The sequence below is a fragment of the Pituophis catenifer genome, unplaced genomic scaffold (assembly GCF_029215685.1).
Source record: "Pituophis catenifer annectens isolate HBS135680 unplaced genomic scaffold, rPitCat1.0.hap2 SCAF_3, whole genome shotgun sequence".
Lineage (NCBI taxonomy): Eukaryota > Metazoa > Chordata > Lepidosauria > Squamata > Colubridae > Pituophis > Pituophis catenifer.
The window spans coordinates 174,850,801-174,878,615 of NW_027256883.1; the positions used below are offsets into that span (position 1 = coordinate 174,850,801).

The following is a 27,815-nucleotide window of genomic DNA, read 5'->3' on the forward strand; positions in this document are numbered from 1 at the left end:
ATGCTGACTTGTAAATCACTTAGAGAGGGCTGTAAAAGCACTATGAAGCAGTATATAAATCTAAGTGCTATTGCTACTCTACTTTAGACAGGGGTGGGTTCTACTTACCTTTACTACCTGTTCTATAGAACCGGTGCAAACCAGGGGCAACCCACCACTGACTTTAGATGGAAGGCTGATAAGAATAGGAACACATGTTTTCAGCACACTTGAAAAAGCTTTTTTGATTTCATTCTTTTTTCTGTTGCCACTAGGGATTAATCTGTCCTCCATACTGCAAATGGTATTAAACTGAAAGTCTTATAGCTTAAAACATCTATTCTCATTTTTTCAACTTTCTTGCTTCTCCTGTACCTCCTGTTTTTATATCATCTTTCCTGCTAGGACACTCTGAAAAACTCAAATTTGCATATGTTCTTGCTATTTCTGTTAATCATATTAGAAATATCACCCAGCAACATTTGGACTTTTTTCTCATAAACCAACAGGGATACAATGGTTTTTCAGAAACATGGGATACTTTGAAATTGTAATGCAGTGTCTGATACTTCTGACTGGGATGCAATTGCAAATGCCCACATTCCCAGCCAGCCAGCTAGCTAGGTAGAATTGTAAATAAGGGTGTGTTATTTTGATAGGGATATATTGATTTGCATCTCTTTTAACTCACAAATCATCATTGGTGCTTATAAGGAAGTAACCAACTTTGATTTTATTTTTTCTCACAAGGATTAGTTTGTAAATAATATGGTTTGATCTTTAAGCAAGGACTGAATATCAGAATAAGACAGACGTATGGCATGTAGCTGTTATAGAAACTGTTCATCTACCAATATAAAAACTAAGCAGGTATATACAAAAGCATGAAGGCTATTGCTTAATGCATTGTAAGCCGCCCTGAGTCTCCGGAGAAGGGCGGCATATAAATCAAACCAATCAATCAATCAATCAATAATAGTTCCAAGAGTGAGTGTCCATTAGAATCTCTATATACTTCTAAAACTCTCATATTTGTTTGTTTGTAATGGTGCCTCAAAGCAGGGGAAGAATTTTTAAACCAATGAGCTAATTTACAAAATGTGTCTTAAATCCTGGATTTGCTCCCCATGGGAGCAAAATTTGGGGAAGTTGTAGCCTCTTTAGCACTGCTGTGCTACTGCTGCTTCAGTTCTACTGCCACACTGCCAAGGTCAGCCACAGTCATGTGATCGTCATTTCCATTTCCATGTCCATTCCTGACAGCTTCCTGATAGCAAACTCTTTGCTTATGGGAAGTTCGCAGGGTGAAAGTCAATGAGGACACTGGCAGGTAAGGTCGCAAACTGTTTGAGTAAGTTTACTCCACCAGTGAACTGTTTCCCAGTTCCTCTGCCCTTGTGCTACACTGGCTACTCATACACCCCTTTGCTCATTCCCCTACCCAACTGGTGGCCTTGGACATGCAACTTCTTACCAGCTTCATCATCCTGAAAGTTAATGTGAAAGCCTGCAGGAACTGTAAAGTCAATTGGGATTGCTGACACTCCCTGCCACCTGCCCACTAGCAAGGGAAATTGGTCGCCAAAAGGAAGCACAAAATTGAATGCTCCAATCAGTCCACTCTCTTCTATTTGTTTCCCTCCTACTTTTCTTCTAATAATAGCAAGCAGAAACACCATCAATTAGTTCTGGGAGGAGAAAGATTCCCTGCCCAGTTGCTTATGCAGAACAAACGTTGATGTTATGGTGACCAGGCACATGGCAATAGGGTGCTTTTGGAAATGGAAATAGTTCCACACCATAGCCCAAGAGGAAGTCTTTACAGTCTTTTCTTTGGATCAGGAATTGAGCTCATAGTTAACCAGCTCAGTTTTTAATTTCCACACAAGTTCTACAATGGTTGTAAGGATGCAAGGCTGAGAATGAAAGGCTTTACATATTTGCTGGTTCATCTTGTATCATATTGATATAATCACAGAGAGGCTTCTGAGTACATGTTGAGGTTGTATTTTATGGCAAGTTTAGGCTGCATCTTTAGAATGATTCTAATGATTTTTAGATTCTATGCATAAAATAATTTGAAGTGGCCTCCAAGTGTTTGTGAAACCATGGTGACCTTTGATGTGCTTCTGTTTTTAATGCCCGTTAGTTAAGGTCCTCTGTCAAAGGTATCTGCTATATCTCATGGATAATTATTATTACAAACTATTTAGGTGGTAGGAATTGCTAGATGAAAAAACACAGAGTGGAATAATGTATGAAGTTGAGAGCTCATCTCAAACACAACATTTGGTCTTCGTTCCTTTGCTTATTTACTTATATTCTTTGTTTTGTTTTAGGTGAACTGGATGGCATTTATTATGGCGGTAATCGCTTTGGGTCAGTGACAGATTCTGGAACAGCCACACTTAAACCACGTCCAAGAGTCCGCCCTCTGCTCACTTTCTTACCTCTAGTGAGTATTTGCTACACATTACATGCTGTTGCATGGTATCCATCCATCTGACAATTTTATTGTTCTTGTAAAGGAAGATTTATTTGTTTCTGTTTAAAGATTTTCAGCTTAATATAGCTGCTTTGAAAGTAAGATGGGGGTTTTATTGGAGGAGAAGAGGGAAGTGAGAAAATTCCAAAGCTTTCATATATCAAACAGATGTTTATAAGTGAGATCATATATACTAGTTTTATGTGAATGAAGGGAATAATCACAATCAACATAAAATATAAATTGATGTTATGGGAACTGAAAAGGGCTTCAGTTCTCATATTACATACATGCTGAAAATAATTTAGAACCAGACCAGGTTCTTCTAAATAAAGAGAGTTGAAAAATTCTTTCTTTTTGCAACAGTAGTTGGAATGAGAGACCCTTTTCATCAAGACTAAAGGGGACACAAATGTTACAATCTTCAGCCCACTTCCTAGGGTTTTGATTCTGCTCAGGGTGTACTATTGCAGTATCGTGCTTTTTCTCTGCATTCATGCAATTAATGTCTCAGCTTGGCTTGTCCTTAAAGTATTAGAAAAATCTTTGAGTATGACTTTAGTAGATGCTGCAACCCCTTTGGATTGCAACAGGATTTTTCAAACAGGAATGTTTGAAGAACTATTTTGAGCATCAATTATAGCTATCAGCTTGCATGACTGGACTAGCATCCTTTCTGCAAATACCATGAAATTTATTGCAGAACATATGGTTCATAGGTATGTTGAAGGGATCATTATTAGGTACATCACTACTTGATCATCTAGTTTTCAAAATGAATCAGATAAATGATGAAAGCTGTGGCAAGAAAAAACAAAAGGGCTTTCGCCTGACTCTTCTTTATAACAATTTTAGGAAGATAATCAAGTTATTTTGAGTTGTATTGTCTTCAGTGTATTTAGTTTTGCTAGAAAACGATTACTATTAGATAGATAAGCCTCCGAACAACTTGGACCAATATATTTAAATTTGGAAACAAGCAGAGATGAAGCAGAGATGTTCTGATACCATGAATGTTAAAGGTGCATGTATGTATAGAATTAAAAAAAAAAAACATTTTTTTTTCAAGAGAGATTTGACAAATTTCTCTTTTCAAACCAGACTGGCGATCAGCTATCTGACTTTCATTTTGTGACAGGTCTATATAACTGATACATCCTATTAACCTTGTCACAAAGCTGCCTCAGTAACTATTCTTAAAGAACATCTCTTTCCATCATCTCATTCCCTACTAAACATGGAGGTGGCTTATGCTCATCATAGTTCTTTGGATGTTAAGTTAGTGTTCGTTTTTTTCCCTGATATAAGCCTTGTAGTATGAGTGAATTTGGCCTTGGAGTATTGGCTAAAGGAATTTGGGATGTTCAGTATGGAGACAAAAAAGAGAAGGAAAGACAAGATAGCCATGTTCAGGGCCATAAAGGGAAACTACAGTGAAAATGATCAAAAAGTGCTTTCAATGACCACATAAAATAATGTCAGAAATAATTATTAAAATAACTATAAACTGCATCCATCTAGATTTCATTTAAAGTAAAACTTACTAAGAAATTTGCAATAGCAGAAAAATGTACCTGTGAAGGTTGTTGGTTTTTAAGAAAAGGCTGGACAACTTACTTTCGTGGTTGGTTTATTTGATTTTCCTGCACATGATAGAGGTTGATCCTTCTGGTCCCTTCATTGACAATGTGGTCAATGATACAATCAGATCTGTCTACCTTTCACTGGCTATTTTAGGCTGTTGAATGCCTCTATGTCTACTGCCATCCATTCCCCGGGCAGGTGTTGTTGTTGTTGTTGTTGTTGTTGTTGTTGTTGTTGTTGCAGGAATATTTTGATTTTGGCAGCAGGAGAGTCTGGTCCTTTTCCTCTGGACTCAAAAGCTATCTCTCCTGACTCCTCCTGGCAGTCCTACAGATAGGGTAGCATGTAGAGTGGGAAGGAGGAGAGATGGGGAACTGATATTTTCTGTCAATGGACATCTGATGACATGGCAATCTGGTGGTGAAAGAGTTTGCTGCGTACAACCAGGACCTGTGAGCCAGCTTGAGAAGCAGCTGACTAGCACTGCTGGGTTACCATGAAATGGGAGATCCTGCTTCATTACATGGTTTCCACTGCACCCATCAGACTGTTTTAGACACAAGTTATGCAGTCTCTCTCCCTGAAGTGGGAAAGCACCTTCCCACTACAGCTACAACCTCAGATCTGCAGGATGGGTGAGGCACCCTGGTAAAGCAATTGACAAGGGAGAATTGCAAAGTGTGGTGGGGGGGAGGGTTCCACTTGCCCTCATAACAGCCACTTCTCTCCCTATAAAGTTTGGGCTTATCCTTTGGGAGAACAATTTAGTGCTATTCCAAAATAGAGCTATTCATAAATCAGTTTGATCCTTGTTTAAAAGGAGCCAGAGTATCAGCTGCACACCTGTACAAAAACACTTAAGTAAAAACAGAGCAAGCCTTAACAAGTCTAAACACCTGTCAAAGCTCACCTCCTGTCCAGATACAATCCACGTTAAAGAAAATGATTGGTGGATGCCCCCCCTACCTCCAACAGCTGATGAGATTTGGTGGAAAACTAAACAGGGGTAGAAAACCAGTTGCTTTCTTTAACTTTTTCCACATTAAAACTGTAAGGACCGCACCCCTTCCTTGCCTCATTACTGAAGCAAAATAGGACTTGGAATTGAAGGTAGTGCAAAGTCGGCAACCATACTTTACTGCCAGCTGAAGGATTAGAGACATGATAGATGTAACATCATTGCTGACAGATGTAACTATCAGAATATTGGTATTCTAGGAATAAGGCTATCTAGAAAGAAAATAGCGTGGAAAGTAGTGATACAGATCTAGTAAGTTGTACGTTAAGTTAAAGGGCCTGGTAGCTCAGCAGACTGATAGCATTGTGATTAACATCAGCTGTCTGCAATTACTGTAAGTTCGAATCTCACCAAGCTCAAGGTTGACTCAGCCTTCCATCCTTTCTAAGGTAGGTAAATTGAGGACTCAGTTTGTGGGGGCAATAAGCTGACTTTGTATAAATATACAAAAGTATGAAGGCTATTGCTTAACACATTGTAAGCCGCCCTGAGTCTCCGGAGAAGGGCGGCATATAAATCAAATTAAAAAAATAAAATAAAAAAAGGGAATGACCTGGTTCACATACATAATTAATTTAATCAACAACCTTTCCTTGTTCGTACATAACCACACTAAAAACTTGCTCTGGCAATATCAATTTTTCTACTATGACTGCATGATATTGCCTTTTTTTTTTTTTTTTTTTGCATTCCTCGTCAATTATAGACTTGAATCATCCTTTGCTCTACCTAAAGCAATGTTTTCCTCTTTATTCATCATCCAAGAGAAGCCTCAAGACATTATAAATCTGTTGGGCTTTGTCAATTATTATGTGAGAGAAAATGAAATGACCGTTGTTGATCAGGAAGAGAGGAATCAGCAATATGAACAATGAATTACATGCCAATATCATTTTCTGCCAACTCAAGGATAAATAGTGCTAAATCAGCAACAGGGGAAAAAAGGCTAATTGCAGGTTTCAGACTTTTTCTGACTTTCAGAGACAGACTGTACTTTTGTGCCTAACCCTATGTCCAGAGCAGCCTGCAAGTTTTGCAATGTTCACATAACACACTGTGTCCAAACAAATCAATTATATTGTTGCTTAGCATGATGGTCTGGTTCGCAAAATATAGATATGCAGATTGGAAGTGACTGGTGCTCATTAACCTTAAGGATGGAGGCACTTACGGGGATGTGAGGTATGTGCACAAATGATGCAAATTATGTAATTGAGGCAAATTACAAAATTCACATTTGAATGATGAAGTTACAATATCTGTGTGACATTATAGTCTACAAATTACCAGGCTCCAATTATCATACTTCAGACACATTATACAAAGACTTAATTCTCTGGAGAATTCTATAATGCTGGGAAACGTGCAAGGAAAAAAGAATATAATAACCAACAGCAAAGTGGATGGAGTAGATGGACTCAATTAGAGTAGTTAAGGGAGCACCATGAAAGCACCATAGAAGACCTAAAGTACAATGTTGGGGACAGATCCTCCTGTAGAATATTTATCTATATGGTTGCTAGGAATTGACAACTTGCTCTAATTTTTGACACCAATAAACTGAATTTACCTACTCTCAGACTTTGACAGGCTCTGAACTTTAACCTCAGTCACAAAGCTTCTTTCCTATCTTCTTACAAGTTTACTGGACAATATTAGGCATTAAATAAGGCAGGAGATATTTGCTTGCCTTACTTGTTGCCTCTGGTTCCTGATGTCTATTCTTTTCTACTCCAACTTCTGTGACCCTTACCCAGTGAAATCAAATGTTTCTAACAAAGAAACAGCATTTGAAAATTTGGAGGAACTTCTTTCTTAGGGCACAGGAATGGCAGGGGAAAAAAAATCTGTTTTCTTTTCTTTCTTTCTTTTTTTCTCCTAATTTTTCAGAGAATTGCTCTGCCCCCTGAAAATGTGCACATGCTTCAAAAATATTTGTGGATATGTGTAGAGTGAATCAAAAAAGTCAAAATGGTAGCTGTGAACCCAAGATCAAAGTCCTGCCTACTTTTTATTTGTGTTGCAAGCTTTCAGTTATGCGGGTCACAGCCACTATCTTGACTGCTTTACACACACACAAACACACAACAGATGCTCCCTGACTTGGAATAAATGCAACTAAGAGCACGATTCTGAAGAGGAAATGGCTCATAATAAATACTTTTGCATTCCTTTCAGCTGTTTCTTCTACTCAAAAGTATTTGGTTACTTTTAACTTTAAAAAATTGGCACTTCACTATATGTACACATATTTACCTCTCAATTCATGTAATTCTACAAGAGGAAGTGTACAGTGTTTTCTTTTTGATGTTGCTTAGCAAATATGAAAATATTCTTATCTTTTTCCTTATGCATTTGCTTTGTATGTAGTATGCATAACAAATGAGCAGCTTTCTAGACTGAGATGTGGATATATGTGGTACTACCCTCTTATTTTAAACAGGTCTGACTGGGCGTTAGTTTTTGCTTTACCTTTATTATTAGTCAATGGGCATTAAAAAAAATACAGGTTTGAATGAGTCAGCAACACATTAGTTATTTTCTCTTGTCAGTGTCTACTTCTTCTTCTTTACATAAAGTTTATATTAATTCAGTATGCTATACTTGGGATATTGTTTGAAGTCTGTTCCAAGATTTTATTTAGAACATAGCAGGAACAATGTTAAACTATTAAAAATAAATAAACAAACTTGCACCAGCTGCCAATTATTTTCTAGCCATACTTCAGAGTCATAACTTGCCTTTTTAAACTCTGAATAGCATTGGCTATTGAAGATTTGAACCAGTGGTGGAATTCAAATTTTTTTCACTACTGGTTCTGTGGTGGTGATTTGGTGGGCGTGGCGTGGCTTGGTGGGTGTGGCAGAGGAAGGATACTGCAAAATCTCCATTCCCATCCCACTCCAGGGGAAGGATACTGCAAAATCCTCATTCCCACCCCACTCCTGGGGGAAGGATATTGCAAATTCTCCATTCCCACCCCACTCTGGGGCCAGCAAGAGGTGGTATTTGCTGGTTCACTGAACTACTCAAAATTTCTGCTACTGGTTCTCCAGAACCTGTCAGAACCTGCTGAATAGCACCCCTGGTTTGAACTCCTTTTCCTGGGCTTTATTCCTTGTGCCTCATCTCTAGTATTAAGGACATATGTAAGGGAGCAAAGTTTCCTGCATTGTGGCTCCATATGTGAAGTCTCTTCCCAAAATATGTTTACATGCGTCCAATTCTTTTCTCTACCACAATGTTTCTCAATCTTGGCAGCTTTAAAACATGTGGACTTCAATTCCCAGAATTCCCCAGCCAAATATTTTTTGTATATTTTCAATTTTATAACAAAATAAAGTTCTTTGCTTAACTAAGCAAAGAAACTGAAAAGCAAGGTATGGCAGGCATTTGCTTACTGAAACAAGGAATTAATTATCTAAGGGAAGTTAATATCACTCAGCAGACATGAGATGCCTTTGAAATGTTCTTTGGTAAGAAAATCACAGCTCTACCCAATGTGACATCACCACAGAGAAAAGATGTCACATTGGGTAGAGCTGTAATTTCTGTGTTTACTTGGCATATTTACATGTGCTATGACTTTCACATTTGTTTTCTATTTTCCATTTAAAAAGTGGCAGGAAACCAGGAGATGGAGATCTAATCCTCCCTTAGGTATGCTTAGGAAAGCTGGCTGGATGACTTTGGCCCAGTCATTTTCTCTCAGACCAATCTACCTCACAACATTGTTGATGTGAAGAAATAGGAGGCAGGAGCATTAACTATGTTTACCATTTTGAGGTTTCCCCCAAAAAATAAGGCTAGGATAAAAGTCTAATCAATAAATAAATTCTGGGGCAATTCACTTTCAAATTATGGCAGGTTTGGAGATTCCCAAAAAGCATCAGTAACTACATATATAGAAATCATATGCATATATCTGCCTATATATACAATTCATGACCATATTCAGACTTAGATTTTCAGACTTACTAAATAATGTAAATGACTAACATATCTTCAACAATTGCTTGTAATAAAAAAAATATGTATGTGTATAATGTGTGTGTGTGTGTGTGCGTGCACTGTATGTGTGTGTGCCTCTCTGTGGGTGTATGTGTGTGTATTTAAAACAAAAATCCCCAAAGGTTAATCTATGATGTGCTTCATCTATTTCCTTTGGGCTTGCATGGGCTATTACTTTTTCATTAGAAGTACACTAAGAACAAGTAAATGATCAGGAAAGGAGAAAAGAGCTGGTAAGAAAAGAGTTGACATTCCCTCTATCCTGTACAATGCATTTTTCTGGGGGCCCCCAATTCATCAGAACCTGGTCCCTGCCACCTACCCTCCCTCCCAAAATCCAAGTATGGCTTCAGGTCATGTATTCTTACCCAATGCACAGGTAAGCTCTTATATGATGAGCAAATTTAATAAATGAATTTAAACTATGAAGTACGTGAGTCTCAGCCCATGCTTTAGCTGTGCATTCTTGGAAATGATTGACCTTGAGATTTTCTCCTTATGCAGGCCTTAACCCTTGTACAGTTCTACCCCAGAAAGGAATGAAGGTTTGACCAGCCACCTTGAATGTAGGAGTGAGTCAATATTTGAAATTGCACAGGAATTGTGTACACCCAACATTGGACAGAAGCCCATTCGTATTATTGTACAGTACTCTGAAAATACCTAATAAGAATGAAGCTTTCTGGCCCTACCCTGGGCCAAACTTGGCATCTGCCTTACTGGCTCACAGTTTAGAATCTAAGAAGCCTATTTTAAATTTGGAAGCACTTGTTATGGTTTAGCTTTATGTGTGAATCAGACCATTATAATTGATTAAACCCTGGTTTAAGAGGCATGGCTTTGTGTTATACCAAAAAAAAAAAAAAGTATTTTTACTTAAAACTGTGGGCTTCTTTCTTTTTTTCTTTAAAAAAGAGAAAAGTTCAAAGCAATTATGAAAAAAATGTATTATTGATACAATAAGCTTTTTCAAACTTGTGCGGTTTAACAGTTAACAATCTGGAAGCTAAAGTAACAGCTCCAAAACCCATTAGTACAAATCAAATTTCATAACTATCAATTATTACATGAACACAGTGATAGGTTTCTACCGGTTCGCCCCAGTTCAGGCAAACCGGTAGCAGCAGCGGCGGCAGGCTGCACCCACCTGCCCGGACGTCATCATGGACACTCTGCGCATGTGCAGAAGCACCATGTATGAGCAAAGCAAGCGCGCACACACACATGCTCACAGTTCTGAACTGGTAGCGAAGGTAAGTGAAACCCACTACTGCATGAACAGCAATGTAGTCAGAGGGATCTCCTTTAGGATAAACCGGATGAAATCATTATCTTGGAGCTTGGCAGAAAAGGCCCGTTCCCTCATATCCTTTCAGAGCCTCATCAAATGCAATGATGAATGTCTTATATTATCAGAGATACAAATCCAGCCTTCAATGCTAGCATTATGAAAATCTGACTGGAAAGATGATTGATACATTCAAATGGCTGATTTAGATTCCACAAACCTGAAATACTGGTTTTGCTGACCTTTTTTATTCTTTCCAACCCGACAGAGTGTTGGAAATAAATTATGCTCTGTCGGCCTGCCCATCTTTTATCATCAGTAGGATGATAGAACAAAAAAGGATGAAATCTAATGTAGCAGGAGAAGCAAGCGAAAGAAAGATAAGAGTTCCAAACTAGGTTGGATCAAATGAAGGAAAGATAGAAAATTTACCCCTCTAAATCATCCTCTGGGAAAGGCAATTGGGCAATAGCTTGTAATACTTTCAAAATGAAACTGTCTGTCTCTTTGGCATATGACCCAAAGAGGACCATATGGAGTCCACTTTGTGCAAACGGACAATAGTATGTAGAGACAAAGACAGCACATATGAAACCATCTTTATTAGACCCAAACATATTCAAAATATTAACAGATATAGCCATCCCACTCTCTCTGTGTGTGTCTCTCTCTCTCTGTCTCTCTCTCTCTGTGTCTCTCTCTGTCTCTCTCTGTCTCTGTCTCTCTCTCTCTCTGTCTCTCTCTCTCTCTTTCTGTCTCTCTCTCACACATACACACACATCAAGTTGTTAAGCAAACATTTAAGCACCTCTGGTAAATGTATATGTTTCAATGAATCTCTAAATGAATAAACGCTAATATAATATTTACATTGTACTGAATTAATACACATTTTAAGATTTTAATGCATATTATTCTTGGATATTTACAGATTCAAAATCTCTCTCTCTCTCTCTCACACACACACACACACACACACACACACACACTCACACACACACGACATATAGAGCTATTCACAGAAATAACATATATCCACAAACTGGTTAAGCCTTGGGGAACAAGTGAACAAACACTTCCCCCCAAGCATACAATATTACTGAATTAACACCCCCCCAAAAAAACCCAAAGAAATCTTGCAAGGCTACAGCTAGTTTGAAAGAATTCCAGAAGCCATTATCTGCCTACCTGTCCTACCCTGCTTTACCTTTTTTTTAAAAAAAAAAACCTGAGATCTGAAATTCCCCAGGTGTCATATAAAAATTGCATCTAGTGATGGGACCATGACAGAGGTATGTTGCAGTCCAGATCAAATCTACTTTGAGGCTTAAAAGAAGTCACAGATTTTGTTGAAGTTATACCTGTTCGCTGCAATACTAAGAAGCGAACAGATCAGCGGCGGGTTCTATTTACCTTTACTACCGGTTTGCAACGGGGCCGTGCGCGCCCTTCTGCGCATGCGCAGAAGTTTCCTGACGACATCAGGGTTGGTGGGTGGAGCCTCCCGCCGATTTTACTACCCGAACCGGGGCTAACCCACCACTGGAACAGATGGCATCTCAGCATATGGTGTTTTGAATGCCACCATGTGGAAAGGCAAACTAAACAACTATTTCTGAGTGTCTAATAAAATACCATTCTGCAAACTGTTCTAAATCTTGAAATACAGCTTTGACCCTCAGCCAGTTAACTAGAGAATTTTAAATATCCCAGATAATGGAATATCTAAAAATGTGTAAATTTGGAATTTCATAGCAGAATTTCATTGCAGAGCATTCAGGACAGATCTGAAAGCATTATTTTTAGCACCCTTGTGATATATCATTATTTTCCCATTACTTTATATATTTATTTATCAAATTTAGAGACCACCCATTTCACTCATTGAGCAACTCTGGGCAGTGTACAATTAATGGTTTGGAGTATTAGGAAATGTATAATTATGTAAGAAAATCCCCACCTTAATCCAGCATGATGTTTTTGTTTATTTTCTTCTCAGCCCAGAAATTAACTGTACTTAGAAAATGACTTCATTTGTAATAAAGGCTCTTTGGAGATAAGCAGATGTAACAAATGTATGTACTATGGCTCAAGTATTGATGAAGTAGAGTCCATCTTAGATCTTAATATTTTTGTACAGAAAAATGGTAAACTTAATTCTGACATGTTATTGTTAGCCGTGAAGTCGTGTCTGACCCATTGTGAACCCATGGACAACATTCCTCCAGGCCTTCCTGTTCTCTACCATCCCCCGGAGTCCATTTAAGCTCACGCTGACTGCTTCAGTGACTCCATCCAGCCACCTCATTCTCTGCCATCCCGTTCTTCTTTTGCCCTCAATCGTTCCCAGCATTAGGCTCTTCTCCAGTGAGTCCTTCCTTCTCATTAGGTGGCCAAAGTATTTGAGTTTCATCTTCAGAATCTGGCTTGTCAGAGTTGTTCTCCTCTAGAACTGATTGGTTTGATTGCCTTGAAGTCCAAGGGACTCGCAGGAGTCTTCTCCAGCACCATAGTTCAAAGCCTCAATTCTTTGGCGCTCAGCCTTCCTTATGGTCCAACTTTCACAGCCATATATTGCAACTGGGAAAACCATAGCCTTAACTATACACACTTTTGTTGGCAGGGTGATGTTTCTGCTTTTTAGTATGCTGTCTAACTTTGCCATAGCTTTCCTCCCCAGGAGCAAGTGTCTTTTAATTACTAGGCTGTAGTCCCCATCTGTGGTGATCTTGGAGCCCAGGAAAATAAAATCTGTCACTACCTCCATTTCTTCCCCATCTATTTGCCAGGAATTGAGAGGGCCAGATGCCATGATCTTAGTTTTTTTAATGTTGAGTTTTAAGCCAACTTTTGCACTCTCTTTCACCCGCATCAAGAAGTTAGTTCCTCTTCACTTTCTGCCATTAGAGTGGTATCATCTGCATATCTGATGTTGTTGATATTTCTCCCAGCAATCTTAATTCCAATTTGTGATTCATCTAGCCTGTCTTTCTCATGATGTGCTCTGCATATAAGTTAAATAGGCAGGGCAACAGTATACAGCCTTGCCGGACTCCTTTCCCAGTTTTGGACTAATCAGTGATTCCGTGTCCAGTTCTCACTGTTGCTTCTTGATCCACATATAGGTTTTTCAAGAGACAAATAAGATGGTCTGGAACTTCCATCTCTTTAAGAAGTTGCCACAATTGGTTGTGATCCACACAATCAAAGGCTTTAGCATACTCAATGAAGCAGAAGTAGATGTTTTTTTGGACCTCCCTAGTTTTCTCCATGATCCTGCGTATATTGGCAATTTGATCTCTTGAATTCTGTTGAATTGAGGCCTAAAACTTTTGCTATTACTCCTCCTTTTAGTGTAATCTTAATGTACATACTTTTCCTTCTTTTACTCCTCCTTTTAGTGTAATCTTAATGTACATACCTTCCCTTCTTTTATTCCTCCTTTTAGTGTAATCTTAATGTACATACCTTCCCTTCCCTAAAAAATCCAAACAACAAAATGAATATAAATCAACAATGAAAACAATATAGTGGAACTTTGGGAAAAGTGGATTTTTTTGTAACAATATAACTACTGCAAAAGGTTCTTCACACTTCACCTGAATGTTTATTGGTTTATTGTGATTAGTTTATTGGTTCCTCCACCCCCACCCCCCAGTTTTTTAACTCTTTCTTTGCCCTTCATCATTTTGAGTTGAGTGTTTTTATGTTCTGTTAAGTTCAGAAGACTTTGGCCTTTTGTTTCAGATAGCAAATACTCATTAGAAAGCCCAGGCTTTGTTTAATCATTATCCAACCTTGAATTCAGAACAGTGCAGTAAATATTCAAACAGAAAAAACACAAAATTCCAGTAAGATGTTTCATTTCCTAGTTACTCCTTAAACCCTAGTTACTCCTTGTTAACCCTTTTAGTCTCAGCACACCTGTGGCTTATTGGTCCCTTTCTGTAGCTAACAGTAGAATGTACAATGCACTTCACTGATTTTCTGAATCACTTCAGATGAACGTAAGCCAATAAATGAACAAAGCAGTAGATCACATCCCTGTAATCCTTTCTTAGGAACTGTGGTTAAAGTTGAAGCTTCCTAGCAAATTACATTGTTTCACTCTGAAACAGGAATCTAGAGTTCTAAGGAATCTAGTACTAGAATAACACTAGGATAAGGATACCAATTTAGCAGAGATTCCATTTGGTGTAGTAGTACAGTAGTAGTATGTATAATAATAGTTAGACTGCTGGCCTAGAAAGCAGGAAACTGTGAATTCTAGGCCTTCCTTGGACATGAAAGACGGCTGGGGGACTTTGGGCCTCTCTCACTCCCAGCCTCAGGAGGTTGTTATTGTAAGGAAAATAGGAGGCAGGAATATTCAGTAGGTTTGCTGCCTTGAGTTATATACATTAAAAAGATGGGATAAAACTCTAAACATCATCATCATTATTATCATAATAGCGAATGTGAGTCTTCTTATTTTATAACTTTGTGTCTGTCATATTACAGGCCTTTCCATACTTATGCCTACAGGGGGGACGGTGTATTACTTCTTTATATTTCTTTTCTTTTTCTTTGCTATAGTTTTATTTTATTTTCTATTTTTCTTTCTATATTACTGTTTTTCCCTCTTTCCCTCCTTTTTTTCTTTTTTCTTTTTCTTTTTTATAATTTTCATTAGTTTTTAATCTGTTAACTCTAAGGTTTAATACAACTATTATAAAAAAACAGAATGAAATCTTTTGTTATAACTCAATAAGACCTTAAATACAGTTATGAGAAGACATTTTCACTTCTAGCAGAGAATAACAATAGACAACATCTAGCCACAATAGTTAATAGATTGCAGTTTAATGAGAGAGAGTAAAACTAATTAAAAAGGAGTGTGAGTGCTCTATTTCTAGACTTCTGTTCCTGTATGGTGGAGGATCATATTCTTTATTTTTCTAGTTAACTTTCAAAAGAAATAGGAAAAAGTGAAGACTCTTTTGAGTCAGTTTTGACTCCTGATGAATACATGCAAGTGAGTTTCACTGCCTCCTCACCTTCCTTTAAAAAAAATAAAAACTTTGGAACAAACACTATAGTTCTGGGATGTTCTTATGGACTCTTATTTTAGTATTAATCATGCCCAACCAAACATAACTTTTGGGAATCAACCAAAGTTGAATTGATGCTGCCATTTGGTATAATTTTGCTAAATAGCTAGGGGAATACTCATGCTGATCATTTGGATTTACCAAAACGTATAGGCCATTTTGTTTCATGGTTAGGAGGGGGCTGAGGCATAATATATGCAATAAGAGTCTCAGAGGGTTGGTCCCTGATGTGGGTCAGTTGGATTTGGGTGAAGCTGAAATGTACTGCTACTAAGTAACTCTGAGTTTACTTAAGAAATGCAAGGTTGACTCATCTCTAATTTAGATGTATTAACGTATGTTGAAAGGACAGCAGAAGCATCAACTGCTATTTTGTGGGATAATTTCAAGAGTAAGTTTCAAGTTGGGGAGGTACAAATAGACTTTTGCTCTGAGGCTAGATTATGGCAGAAGCCTGTTTCACCATTCTAAATTATTAAGAGACATTTCAACTATCAGTAATATTAGCTGAAGTTTAAAACATGTAGCAGGGAAGGTGGGCATCTAAAATGGTCCCACATTGCCTTTTCATAACCATTGAATCTATATCCACAGGTTGAGAGTCACAGGATGAACTATAAACTTACTACTAATGTTGACTATAAACTAGAAGTAACCTTAAAAATGATACCAGTAATTCATCCCCGAGCCAATTTGCCCATCATCACTGTAATCTGTCTGCCTCACCTATTTCCTCTTTGTTGTTTCTTATCCTGACAAAACATCCTCAACTCATTTCAACCTTCCTTCGTACTATTATTAATCCACTTGTTTTAACAGTATATATTATTATTATAGTTGGCTACACAATCAGCCAAATGTTTAGACTGGATTTGGCACTTTTATCCACCTAGGAGTCTTCAAGGACCTAGGATAGGCAGATTGAGATTTAATGGTGTTAAAAGTATCATCACAGGATGTAAATTGTTCCAAATAAAGCTGCCTTTTACAATTGACTGATGGTAATTTTTGTCAACGTAGATAGCATTTAAATGGTATTCTAGATATTATGGGATTGCATGCAAAGCACCTATTCATAGTAGTACTATCTTTGCTTTCTTTTGCCACAGTCGTTCTACTTCTGTCTCCAGGCTTTTGATTCTGCTCTCTTCAGGTACTACAGCATTCTTTATCCAGACTTTGTCTTTCTTATCAACACTTGTTAAGTCTGGAGTGTTGTGCCAGATGCTTATTATTGTTGCTGTGATATTAATAAATAAAAATTATAAACTTAGTTTGCTGGATTTAAAAGATGAGGAAGTTTAAATCCCAACTAACTGCAATGTGGGCTTTGAGTTTTGCAATAGTTTAAACAAAAATGTTGCCAGTGGTGCTTGCCTTATTATGCAAAATGTTATATAACTGTATTAAAAGCCAGGGCTGTCAATGACAAGTCCACACCATTGTTCCTGTGAATACCATTTGCTTATTTATTTAAATATACCATTTATTTAAATACCATTTATTTAAATATACCATGGGTCAAAACAAAAGAAGTGCATACTTCAAATGGATTGAAGGACTTGGATATCCCTAAACTGAATGATCTCTTTGCCTTGATTAGTATATCCAAACCATGACATACATTTTTTAAATGCTCAGATTTCAAAAACTGTTTAATATGTGACACTAGGGAATAGTAATTCAAGAAATGCTAGTCTAGAGTTTCTTGAACCCATAGAAATAATGGCAGAATTTCTTGGATTCTGTCCAAAATATTGTTGTACTCCATCCAATGTCATTTTCTATGAGATGGGTGATAATTTGATTAATGAATGGATGAATAAATATCCTTAACCTTCTTATTTGAAGGGCTATAGAGACAGCATTATCAGGCAGACTTTGTACTCAAGGATTCCAAGTCAAGATGAAATGCAAACATATTATTTTTGCATTTTCTAGATTGATTCAATAATTATGTTTGTGGATGCTTCCTGAAGTCTCCCTAGTTACAAACGTTGGGGAGAGTTTAAAAGATTGCACTTTGTGGATTCCACTAATGTGAGTTAGCAATGTAATAGAGTGGATTTATGAACTAAATTTGCATTTTCACTACAGTTTAAATAATATTTATCTTTTTCTTGAACAATGATATAAACAATAAGCAATTTGTAAATATCTCAGGAAAAAATATTTTGGAATATTTAGAAAAATATTTTTTAATGGAATAAATAATAGTAAAGTGTGTCTCTGTGTGTGTGTTTATGAAAATTATCTGTGGGATGTATGTGCATGTGCGCATCTGTGCATCTGTGCATGTGTGTATTTATTAGTTTTGTCTAATAAGGCATTTGTGTTTACCACTTTTTATGTAATGTTAAAGTCCATCTCTCAACCTTTTCAGGATGCTCAAGAAGCACATGGGGTAGCTGTACCAACACCATCTGTTCCAGACAGCTTTGAGGACAAGCTACCCGCAGGTAAAATGATAATTGAGATGGACGCTCACCATATCTATTATCTGCATATCATTAGCTATTGTTCACTATCTTATTTGACAGTGAAATCATAAATTTTGCTTTGGCATCAGTATATCATCTTGCAGTGTTAACACAATGTTGTTTTTTGTGGTGTTCCTGAACTTTTGTGAAACTGTACAATCTATCATTCACATTTAGAAACTTAGGACTGAAACAAAAGGCAACATATTTAGATGTTGACCACATTTTATGGAAAGGGTCTTTCAGTGGCATAAGTAGGGAAACCATCTACCAGGAGGATAGAAAGAGCATTTCTGATTTTATTATTCCTCTTAAGGTAAGTTAGCCATGTAGAGGCTATAGACATTATGACAACTATGATTACTTTTAAGTAGTGACCACGAAAAAGCATTTTTTAAAAAAGGAATTGTTTTCAGCTTACTGTTGTTTTTGATTTGGTACTGCTTTTATTGCTGTTATTTATGCTGTCTTGTAGTTTTAGATGATAGCATGGATGTTTTAAATACCGTATTTTTCAGAGTGTAAGACGCACCTTTTTCCCCCAAAAAAGAGGGTGAAAATCTGGGTGCGTCTTATACTCCGAATGTAGCCCCGCCCAGCTTCTCAAACGGAGGTTTCAGAGGCTGAAAAAAGCATCAGAAACGAAGCTTCAGGGGAAAAAAGCCCCCAAACAGAGCTTCAGAAAAGAAACCCTCAAACAGAGCTTCAGAGGCTTTTTTTCTGAGAGGCTTTCAGAGGCAGAAAAAAAAAAGCAAAAAAAAGCAAGGCCCAGAGCTCACAACCAAGGAACCTGTTGCTAAAATTCACCTCTGAGAATAGCTGATTGGGGGTATTCCGGGAGGCCAATTCACCTGCCAATCAGCTTTTTTCTTATTTTCCTCCCCAAAAACTAAGGTGCGTCTTATACTCCAGTGCATCTTATACGCCAAAAAATACGGTAGTTCTTTTATAGTTTATACGGTGGCATGCTGGAGAAAATTGAAGTCCTGGCTCCATTGCCACCTCTGTCCAGGTAGCCACAGAACAGTGTGCTAGGCATTTGGCTCATCTGTGCTCTCACCCAGCTTGTAAAATTCCTGAAAATATAAGTTTTTGAGAGCTCGCTTCAGCACACTACTGAATCTGCAAGCCACCAAAAGTGAAAATGAGACCAGTGGTGGGTTCCTCCCGGTTCGGTCCGGTTCGGCCGAGCCGGTAGCGGTGATGATATGACATCACCGAACCGGTTCTCCCCCCAATCCTCCCATCCCCCCCACCCACCCACGTTATTCTTACCTTTTATTTGGTCCCACCCCCAATCTATTGCTGCCTCCTGAGTCCGAGCTAATGACTAGAGGGAAAAAAACTGTTTAAATTCTTGCTGCGGGGCTTCAAAGGGCCGTCCTACAGCTGAACAGTGTTAAAAACAAACAAATGAGTCAGGTCGTAAGTGCGAGGACTGGTCGTAAGTGCGAGGACCTTCCAGAAATGACTCTGACCAGCTAGCCATGCCCACCTAGTCATATGACCTCCAAGCCACACCCACAAAATAAGCCACGCCCACAGGACCGGTAGTAAAAAAATTTAGAACTCACCCTTGAACGAGACCTGAAGCTTTGCAGAAGGTTTCCACTAGATCTTACATGGATATTTCAAATTGTTCTTTTATAGTCTATATAGTAGTATGCTGGCAAATGTTGAAGATGGCTCCATTGCTGCCTCTGAGATGGGACCTGAGCTGGGGTGGGATGTCTGGTGTGCAGGAGCAAATGGAAGGATATTCAGCTAGGAGAGCTGGGAGTCTGGAGCTGAAAGGGAAGCGTAGAGAAGGTCAATACATTGGTTTATTGATGGTGGTGGTGACAGCATGGAATGTTTTGATGGGAGACAGAGGGAGGTCCATTTGTGGGGAAGGCCTTCCTCGTGTTTAATACTGATGATAGGTTGTAGCCATCCGAGTTCCAGCCCATGCCTGGTCAGCAGACTTACAGAAGCCTGGATTTTTGACTGTTACTGCTTAATACCAGATTGAGTAATAATAAAGCTTTCTTAGTTGTGATCTTATCAGGGAGGAGTAGGACAACCTGGCAGGTGTTACCGAAACCTGGCTGAGGCCTTAAGGGGGGAGTTCCCCTTTCTGAAATGTGTCCAGCTGGGTTCAGGGTATGGCACCAGGCAGGGTAAGGGGGAAAGTAGTTGTCATTTGGGAATTTCTGTTGGCGTTTGGAGGTGCTGCTGCCCCAAGTTGCCAGATATTAGACCCTTATGTTTTTTTTTGAAGATACGCTTGTGGGATCATTGGGATTGTTGTTACTGTAACAGCATCCTGTGGCAGAGCAATTCCCCTACGTAAATAAATAATCTATATGTTTAATTACATGACATTATTTCCTTAAAAAAAGAACTTACTGGGTTTGAGCCAAGAAGGATCTGACTATCAGTGTCTCAATTGATATCCTAGCCTTTGGCAGTTTTAATCAATCAAGAAGAATCCTACTACTTATATTCCATAACTGATAATAGCTAACAACCTACTAGATTTTTTTTTTTAATTCTGAATTTAAATTTAGTGACAAATATAAAGCACAACAACGCTCAGTTAAGCTTGGCATACCTATTGCACAGGATGCCAGTAAAGAAATGTCTTTAACCATCACCATCCCCTTTATAGCTACGGTAAGTACAATTTTCCTCTAGTCAGAACTTTTCAGTTGCATGAAGCTTATAAAACTGCTTCCCTGCCATATGTAATTTTTGTTTATCTGATTGATTACATGCCATCAAGTCAGTGTCAACTCTTAATTACCATAAAGTTCCTTCATCACATTTTCTTTAACTGGGGTCTTTAGTGCATTATCCATGCATTTGGGCCATGAGTTTTGCTCAACAAATCTGTAGGACATAAGGAAGGTCACTTTAATGACAACCAAGCTTTTTAATGTGCTATCTGATAACTTTTCAATACCCCCATATTTTGTTCTGTTCATACTTTATTTTTAAATAAACACTTTATCTTTAAGATTATGAACTCAGATTTAGTTTTCTCGCCTTCCTATTCTGAGACCTTTCAAAACATTTACTACAAATGGAAAATATTTAGCATTGCTAGCAGGAAGGCTTGGCACAGAGTTGAGGGGAGCTATCATTAACTTAAATCAGCCTCTTAAAAGCAAGTTCAGCTAGTTTCTGTAGTCAGGTAGCCATGACAATTAGCAAACTTTTAAAAACATATACAGTTACTTCCTTGTTAATGAGCAGATCTACTTTGCCACAGTTCCTGTTTGCTGAGAATCAGAAAAAAATGTATTTTGTTTGTTCTTCTTTATAGCAACTCTTTATAGGCTTTCCAGCTTCTAAAGCTCTATTATCTATGCCATCTCTGGAAGGAACATTTCCTGGATACCAAATAAGTGGGGTGCTGTGTGTAGAATAGGATAGGATAGAATAGAATAGAATAGAATAGAATAGAATAGAATAGAATAGAATAGAATAGAATAGAATAGAATAGAATAGAATTTTTTATTGGCCAAGCGTGATTAGACACACAAGGAATTTGTCTTGGTGCATATGCTCTCAGTGTACATAAAAGAAAAGATATGTTCATCAAGAATCATAAGGTACAATACTTAATGATAGTCACTTAATGAAACAGTTGGAGATAGATGGTTCTTCTGTTATCCAGATCCTATGCCATAAATTAATTTATAAATAATAACCAATACTTTGAATTGCACCCAGAAGCCAACTGGCAACAAATGCAACATGTTTAACAGTGATGACACATCAGCATGCTGAAAGGCTGATATTATTGCTTGCACTGCTGCAGTTTGTACTAATAGCTTCCAGATGGTTTCCAAGGTCAGCTCCATGTAGAACACATTGCAATAATCTGGATATGGAGACTCCAGGCTCTCCTCAGACCCATCCTTCTAACTCCAGATCTCAATGTCCCCTCTTTTAGTACTGTCCTTCCAGTACAGTGATGGTGAACCTTTTAGAGACAGAGTTCTCAAACTGCAACCCAAAACCCACTTATTTATCACAAAGTGCCAACACGGCAATTTAATCTGAATAATGAGGTTTTACTACCTAAAATAATGATAAACAAGGCAGAGTTCAGCTAATTGTTCTAAGAAAAACATGATAAATGGACTTTTATGCCCCTTCATTTTTTCCCTGCTTTTGAAATATTATATTCAGCAGCAATAAAAAAGAAATTTTTTGCAATATCATTTCTCTCTTTCTCCCTCTCTCTCTTTCCCTCCCTCTCTCTTTCTTTCTCTCTCTCTCTCTGCCTCTCTCTCTTTCCTTCCCTCTCTCTCTTTCCCTCCCTCTCTCTCTTTCCCTCCCCCTCACTCTTTCCCTCCCTTTGCTCTTTCCCTCCCTCTCTCTCTTTCCCTCTCTTTCCCTCCCTTCCTCTTTCCCTCCCTCTCTCTCTCTTTCCCTCCCTCTCTCTCTCTTTCGCTTTCTTTCCCTCTCTCTCTGCCTCTCTCGCTTTCCTTCCTTCTATATATCTCTCTCTTTCTCTTTCCTTTCCCTCCCTCTCTCTTTTTCTCTCTGCCTCTCTCTCTCTTTCCCTCTCTCTCTCTTTCCCTCCCTCTCTCTTTCTTTCTTTCTCTCTCTCTCTGCCTCTCTCTCTTTCCCTCCCCCTCACTCTTTCCCTCCCCTTGCTCTTTCCCTCCCTCTCTCTCTCTTTCGCTTTCTTTCCCTCTCTCTCTGCCTCTCTCGCTTTCCTTCCTTCTATATATCTCTCTCTTTCTCTTTCCTTTCCCTCCCTCTCTCTTTTTCTCTCTGCCTCTCTCTCTCTTTCCCTCTCTCTCTTTCCCTCCCTCTCTCTTTCTTTCTCTCTCTCTCTGCCTCTCTCTCTTTCCCTCCCCCTCACTCTTTCCCTCCCCTTGCTCTTTCCCTCCTTCTCTCTCTTTCCCTCCCTCTTTCCCTCCCTTCCTCTTTCCCTCCCTCTCTCTCTCTTTCCCTCCCTCTCTCTTTCTTTCTCTCTCTCTCTCTCTGCCTCTCTCTCTTTCCCTCCCTCTCTCTTTTTCTCTTTGCCTCTCTCTCTCTTTCCCTGTCTCTCTCTCTGTGTTTCTCTCTCTCTTTCCCTCCCTCCCTCTCTTTCCCTCCCACCCCCCTCTCCCTCTTTTTCCCTCCTCCCTGGTGTGGGGGGAAAGGAACCCCTGAACTGGTGCTGGGTGGTGGGAATCTGATGTCTGGAGGCTGACAAGCCCAAAGCTACATGCTGAAGACCAGCTGGCTGGCGGGGAGGCGGGGTGTCTCAACACAGGCAGCTCTGCAGGAAAAGCAACTGACCAGATGTCAGTTGCTTTTTTTTTTCTTCTGCCAAACCGAGAAGATGCAGGGTTGCATTGTGGCTCCACACTAAATTTCACTTTGCTGCACAAGACGCTGTGAGAGTAGGTAGCAGGCCGGGGCAGCAACAGCAACGAAGGCAGGATGCTGTTTCACACATTTTTTTTAGTCCCTCAAACTTTTGTTTCCCTGCAAACGATGGAGAGAAACGTGATGGAGAAATGCGACGGAGCTGGACTGGCGACAGCGTGCATGCTCACAGAGAGGGCTCTGTGTGCCACCTCTGGCATACGTGCCATAGGTTCGCCACCATGGTTCTAAATAGAATATAAACCGGGTAGATGTCTTCTATTACCACGCTTTGAGTGATTGTTTTAATACTTAACCATTATAGGCTATTAAAACACAGTTTAGGCAGATGGGAGAATTGAACATTTCTCCCTGTCTCCCTACTATTATCCCTGTCATTATGAAATCCTACCAATGAAATTATCCTCTTCTCCCATAGAAAAATACTGTAGCTGGGAAGAAGTCTTTTTGAGAGGGGAAGATGCATTTATATTTCATCTCTCTGCTTTATATTTCTATATTGAGTTGCATTAATGTCTGTGGTGTATCCTTTAAAGCAAAGTTGATCATGATGTTAAATGTCATGTACATGTACAGTATATAAATAATGTATAGACATTTTGGGGTACTTAATAAAAATAATATGGTAGGAAAAAACATGGTTATTAATCCATCGGAAGCAGGGGAGAAACTTAAACTTTCCTTCCTGCTGCTATTCAGAATAAATTGTGTCATCTGTTGGGCTTCTTATCTGTAATCACAAATTATTGCTTCCCATGGGAGCAGAAGCTCTTTGCTTTTAGCTTGACTCTTACGCAATGGCAGCTTCCCCAACATAAAGTTCTACAGATATTTAGGGATGCAGCTCAAAGTTCACCTCCAGAACGTCCTCTGGTCATGTTGGGATTTTGCCTTCTACATTTTGCAATCCTGGTTCATTTGGGGGAAGGCAGGTTACAGAAATCTACTCTCCTGCATCAAAAGGAACAGATTCAATTGCAAATTATAGATATGTCTATTACAGGAATAGACCTTTTTATTGTTCAATAGAGATACCAGTCATCATGTGAGCACACACTGCTCTCTTAAGTATGATAGAAAAAATTGATGTGGTTGCTGCAGTAGTGATTATGTCCTTTCATAATTTGCCTCTTAGGGCCCAAATGAGCTTCCCCTAAAGAACTTCCTACTTGTTAAATTAGAAAAAGCATCGGTGACTGAAACTTCCATTTCCATTATAAAAACATCAGTTAACTTACTGCAGCATCTTAAAGAAAATCAATTGAAAACCAAAAATTGAAGGCATTATAAATGGATTTGTACTTGTTTTTCTGAGTTTTCATGACCGGGGTGCTGGGGGGGGAGGAGCTATTTTCTCTTATTCCCTTCAAAACCTTTTCAATGTATTTCTCAATATGGTCCAACAGAAAATATTCACTTAGATAAATTTACTCTTTCTGGTGTAAAATGAGAGCAATGCAATATATTTATATATGTATGTATTATTTTCTTCCTAGGTTCACAAATCAATGGCAGTTATAGAAAGTACAATTCAGTCATTGATCTGAGGACAAAGCCATTTGGGGAGGATTATTTGGATGATGACTACATTCCACCACCACCTTCAATTCCTCCTCCTTCACCACCACCATTTTCAGTTGATTTACCACCAGTTTCACCTTCTGTGGTAGTTCCACCTCCACCTTCCATGGTAGCTCCACCTCCACCACCAATGACTCCTCCACCTCCACCACCAATGACTCCTCCACCTCCACCTCCACCAGCATTGCCAGCTCCATGTCTTTCAACTATGGCTCCACCTTCATTCCCATATTCTGATGTGCCTTCTCCCAGTACTCCAACTCCACCAGACTTCATTCCTCCTCCCCCTCCTCCTCCCCCTCCTCCTCCAGAGTTTATGGATTCTGCGGTATCTTCTATTCCTCCAGTTTCATTACCAGTTCATACACAACTCTTCTCAAATGGTGTGTCCAAATGGAAATCAGAGACTTCTCTCAATTCTCCAGCAATACCTATTCACAAGGAGACACAGTTACCGCAGTCCAGCCCAGAGCCTCATCTCACTTTCCCCAAATCATTAAAAGTACCCCCTCCAACTCCCATGAGAACATCATCTATTTCCTCAGGAGAAAAAGACTCCAGTCCCAAAGAATATTTTCCTAGAATGGTACCTGACAATCACACTCCTCTGTTACCTACTGTATCATCTGCTACCATAGTTTACTCGGAGGCAGAAGCTAGAGCCAAAACTACTACGGAAAAGCATTCTGCTTTAGTCACAGAATCTGAAACATCAGATTCCAAAAGACACCCACGGAAGAAAAAACAGAGTTTATCTTGGTCCACCGAAGAAAGAACAGAATTTTCATCTCCAGATCATGCATCGTCTGATGATGATATCTGGAAAGAACGTTGCAATTTAGATAAGTTGAAGAATGAACTGTCAACCCTACTGTCCTCAACTTGCAGAAAGGAAGACCGACCAACTGAAAGAATTACAGTTTCTAAAGCTAAAGGCACAGATATTGATAGCAACAATGTTACTACAGATGAATTAAAACTAGTTAAGCATGATGTGAAAAAAACACACATATCACAAGGAGCCGAGAATGAGAAGAAAGAAAAGAAATGTGCCAATAATTCTCCAGCCAAATCTTTCACCAAAGATGCTTTCTCAACTACAGACAAATTTCCCACCACTCAAGCAAATTGTGCTATGAAACTGAAAGAGGAGTTGGAAGCTTTATTGATTCCAGTCAAGGAAGGAGGCCCACCTTTGGCACTTGCAAACCTGAAACATAATCCAGAAACAAGAAAACAAGTTACTCTTCATTTTTCCAGCAATAAGGTCAATAATGGTGAGTTAAAATTTTCAACAGCAAAATTGGAAGGTACAGAGAAAGAACCAACAATGCCTAGTTCTTCTGTCCACACACACAAGTCACCAGTTTCATCTTTAAAACCCAAAAGTGAATATTTGGCTCCAGCTACATCTTCCTCTTCTAATTCTGAAGCTACCTTAGTCACACAAACTGCTCCTCCCATCAAGGATCCCTCTGTGCAATATAAGACTCATAGGTCGAGATTGGTCCCTGTTGACAGCCTTGTCTCTGCAATGTCTTCCCAAGCTACACATGATGGACCCAGCAGCCCAAGTAATAATGAAAATCAAAGAGATTCTATTGGAAACATGCCCTCAACAACATCCAAATTATCTAGGAATCCAGAGCAATTGAGCAGTGATATTCTGTTCCATCCTGTTACAGGAGAAAAAGTAGAGAAAGGCTCTCCAATGGCTCTTCTTCTGGCTGCACAACTGCGGGCCAATAGAGTTAAGTGTTCCACTTCTGCCTCTCAAAGTAATAGTGCTTTATTGGAGAAATCTCAGCTCAAGTTGAATAATAGCAGCCAATCAGAGAATGGGTTATCTACCATTTATTACAGCAATTCAAAACCCAACTCTATCAAGGTTGTCCCAAAGTCCCCACACCCACACAAGGATTTATTGGCAGTCTCCGAAAGTAAGCAGTGTAATGGATCAAGTGCACCCAACAACAATATCAGGAGTTTGTCAGGACAAAGTGAAAATATGCCACAAATATTCTCCAATGCTACTGAACAATGCAGGAATACAGTGAAATTCAGGGAGATAAATGAATCTCAGAGTTTTCCATCAAATAAGTGTGGTTCTTCTATTTTGCTTCAAAACTCAAACTCCAGTCACTTGAAGCAGCAAGATCCACTGAGCACATCCGAAAGTCCTTTTCATTTTTTCCCTCCACCCCAAAACCATACAGTTAAGAAGGATCAGGTGGAAGAAGGATTCAATTATGAAATAATTCCTCCACCACCAGAGTTCAGCAATGATACCTCTGAAATCCGAAAGCTTCCTTCAGATACTCAGATCTCAGATATGCAACTTAACTTCAACAACTCAAGCTATAACTATGGTAACAGTTACTCTCTGACATCAGCAGTCCAAAGGCCAAGTGACTATAGTCACCATTATCCAGGTGGCAGCTATACCCCCAATTACCTTAGTAGCTGTTCCAATAGCCGCCCTCTAATTAAAAAACGCCTTTATCTATCAGAGACTGATGACTTATATAGTAGGACAGCTATGTCTGCTCGCAGTATGAGCACACCTAGCTCCTATGGCTACAACTCTTCAGCTGTGGAAGGGATTCATCGAGCAAATTATTCTCACAGAAATGTTCCCAATGGTACACAGGGTCGAAGGGTATCCTTGGAATTACCTGGAAAAATTGTAACTTACAATACTTCTGTCAATGATGTCCAGTATAAAAGCCAAAATGGAGACTATTCCACCAATGCCTCTGGCAGGTATGTTTCATTTGTCATAAATATAGGAGTTGTAATGTGAGTAGGGGCTGCATGGAAATATTTTGGCCAGAAGTCAGTATGCAGGCTGACATTCTGCAGTTTCTTTTGTCCAGTATAATGTAAGCAATCCCTCCTTTTTAGAGTTACAAGCTCATTTTCCATT

The 27,815-nt window shown here is 38.9% G+C and overlaps 1 protein-coding gene across 1 annotated transcript in view; it reads left to right on the forward strand.

Annotated features, from left to right (window-relative positions):
- CUNH6orf132 (chromosome unknown C6orf132 homolog) overlaps positions 1-27,815 on the forward strand; it is a 43,676-nt gene that overhangs the window by 15,179 nt on the left and 682 nt on the right. The window contains exons 2-4 of the mRNA XM_070939816.1: positions 2,319-2,434; positions 17,839-17,914; positions 24,805-27,652. Of these exons, the coding sequence (XP_070795917.1) occupies positions 2,319-2,434; positions 17,839-17,914; positions 24,805-27,652 (3,040 nt within the window). The remainder of the gene's footprint in view (positions 1-2,318; positions 2,435-17,838; positions 17,915-24,804; positions 27,653-27,815) is intronic.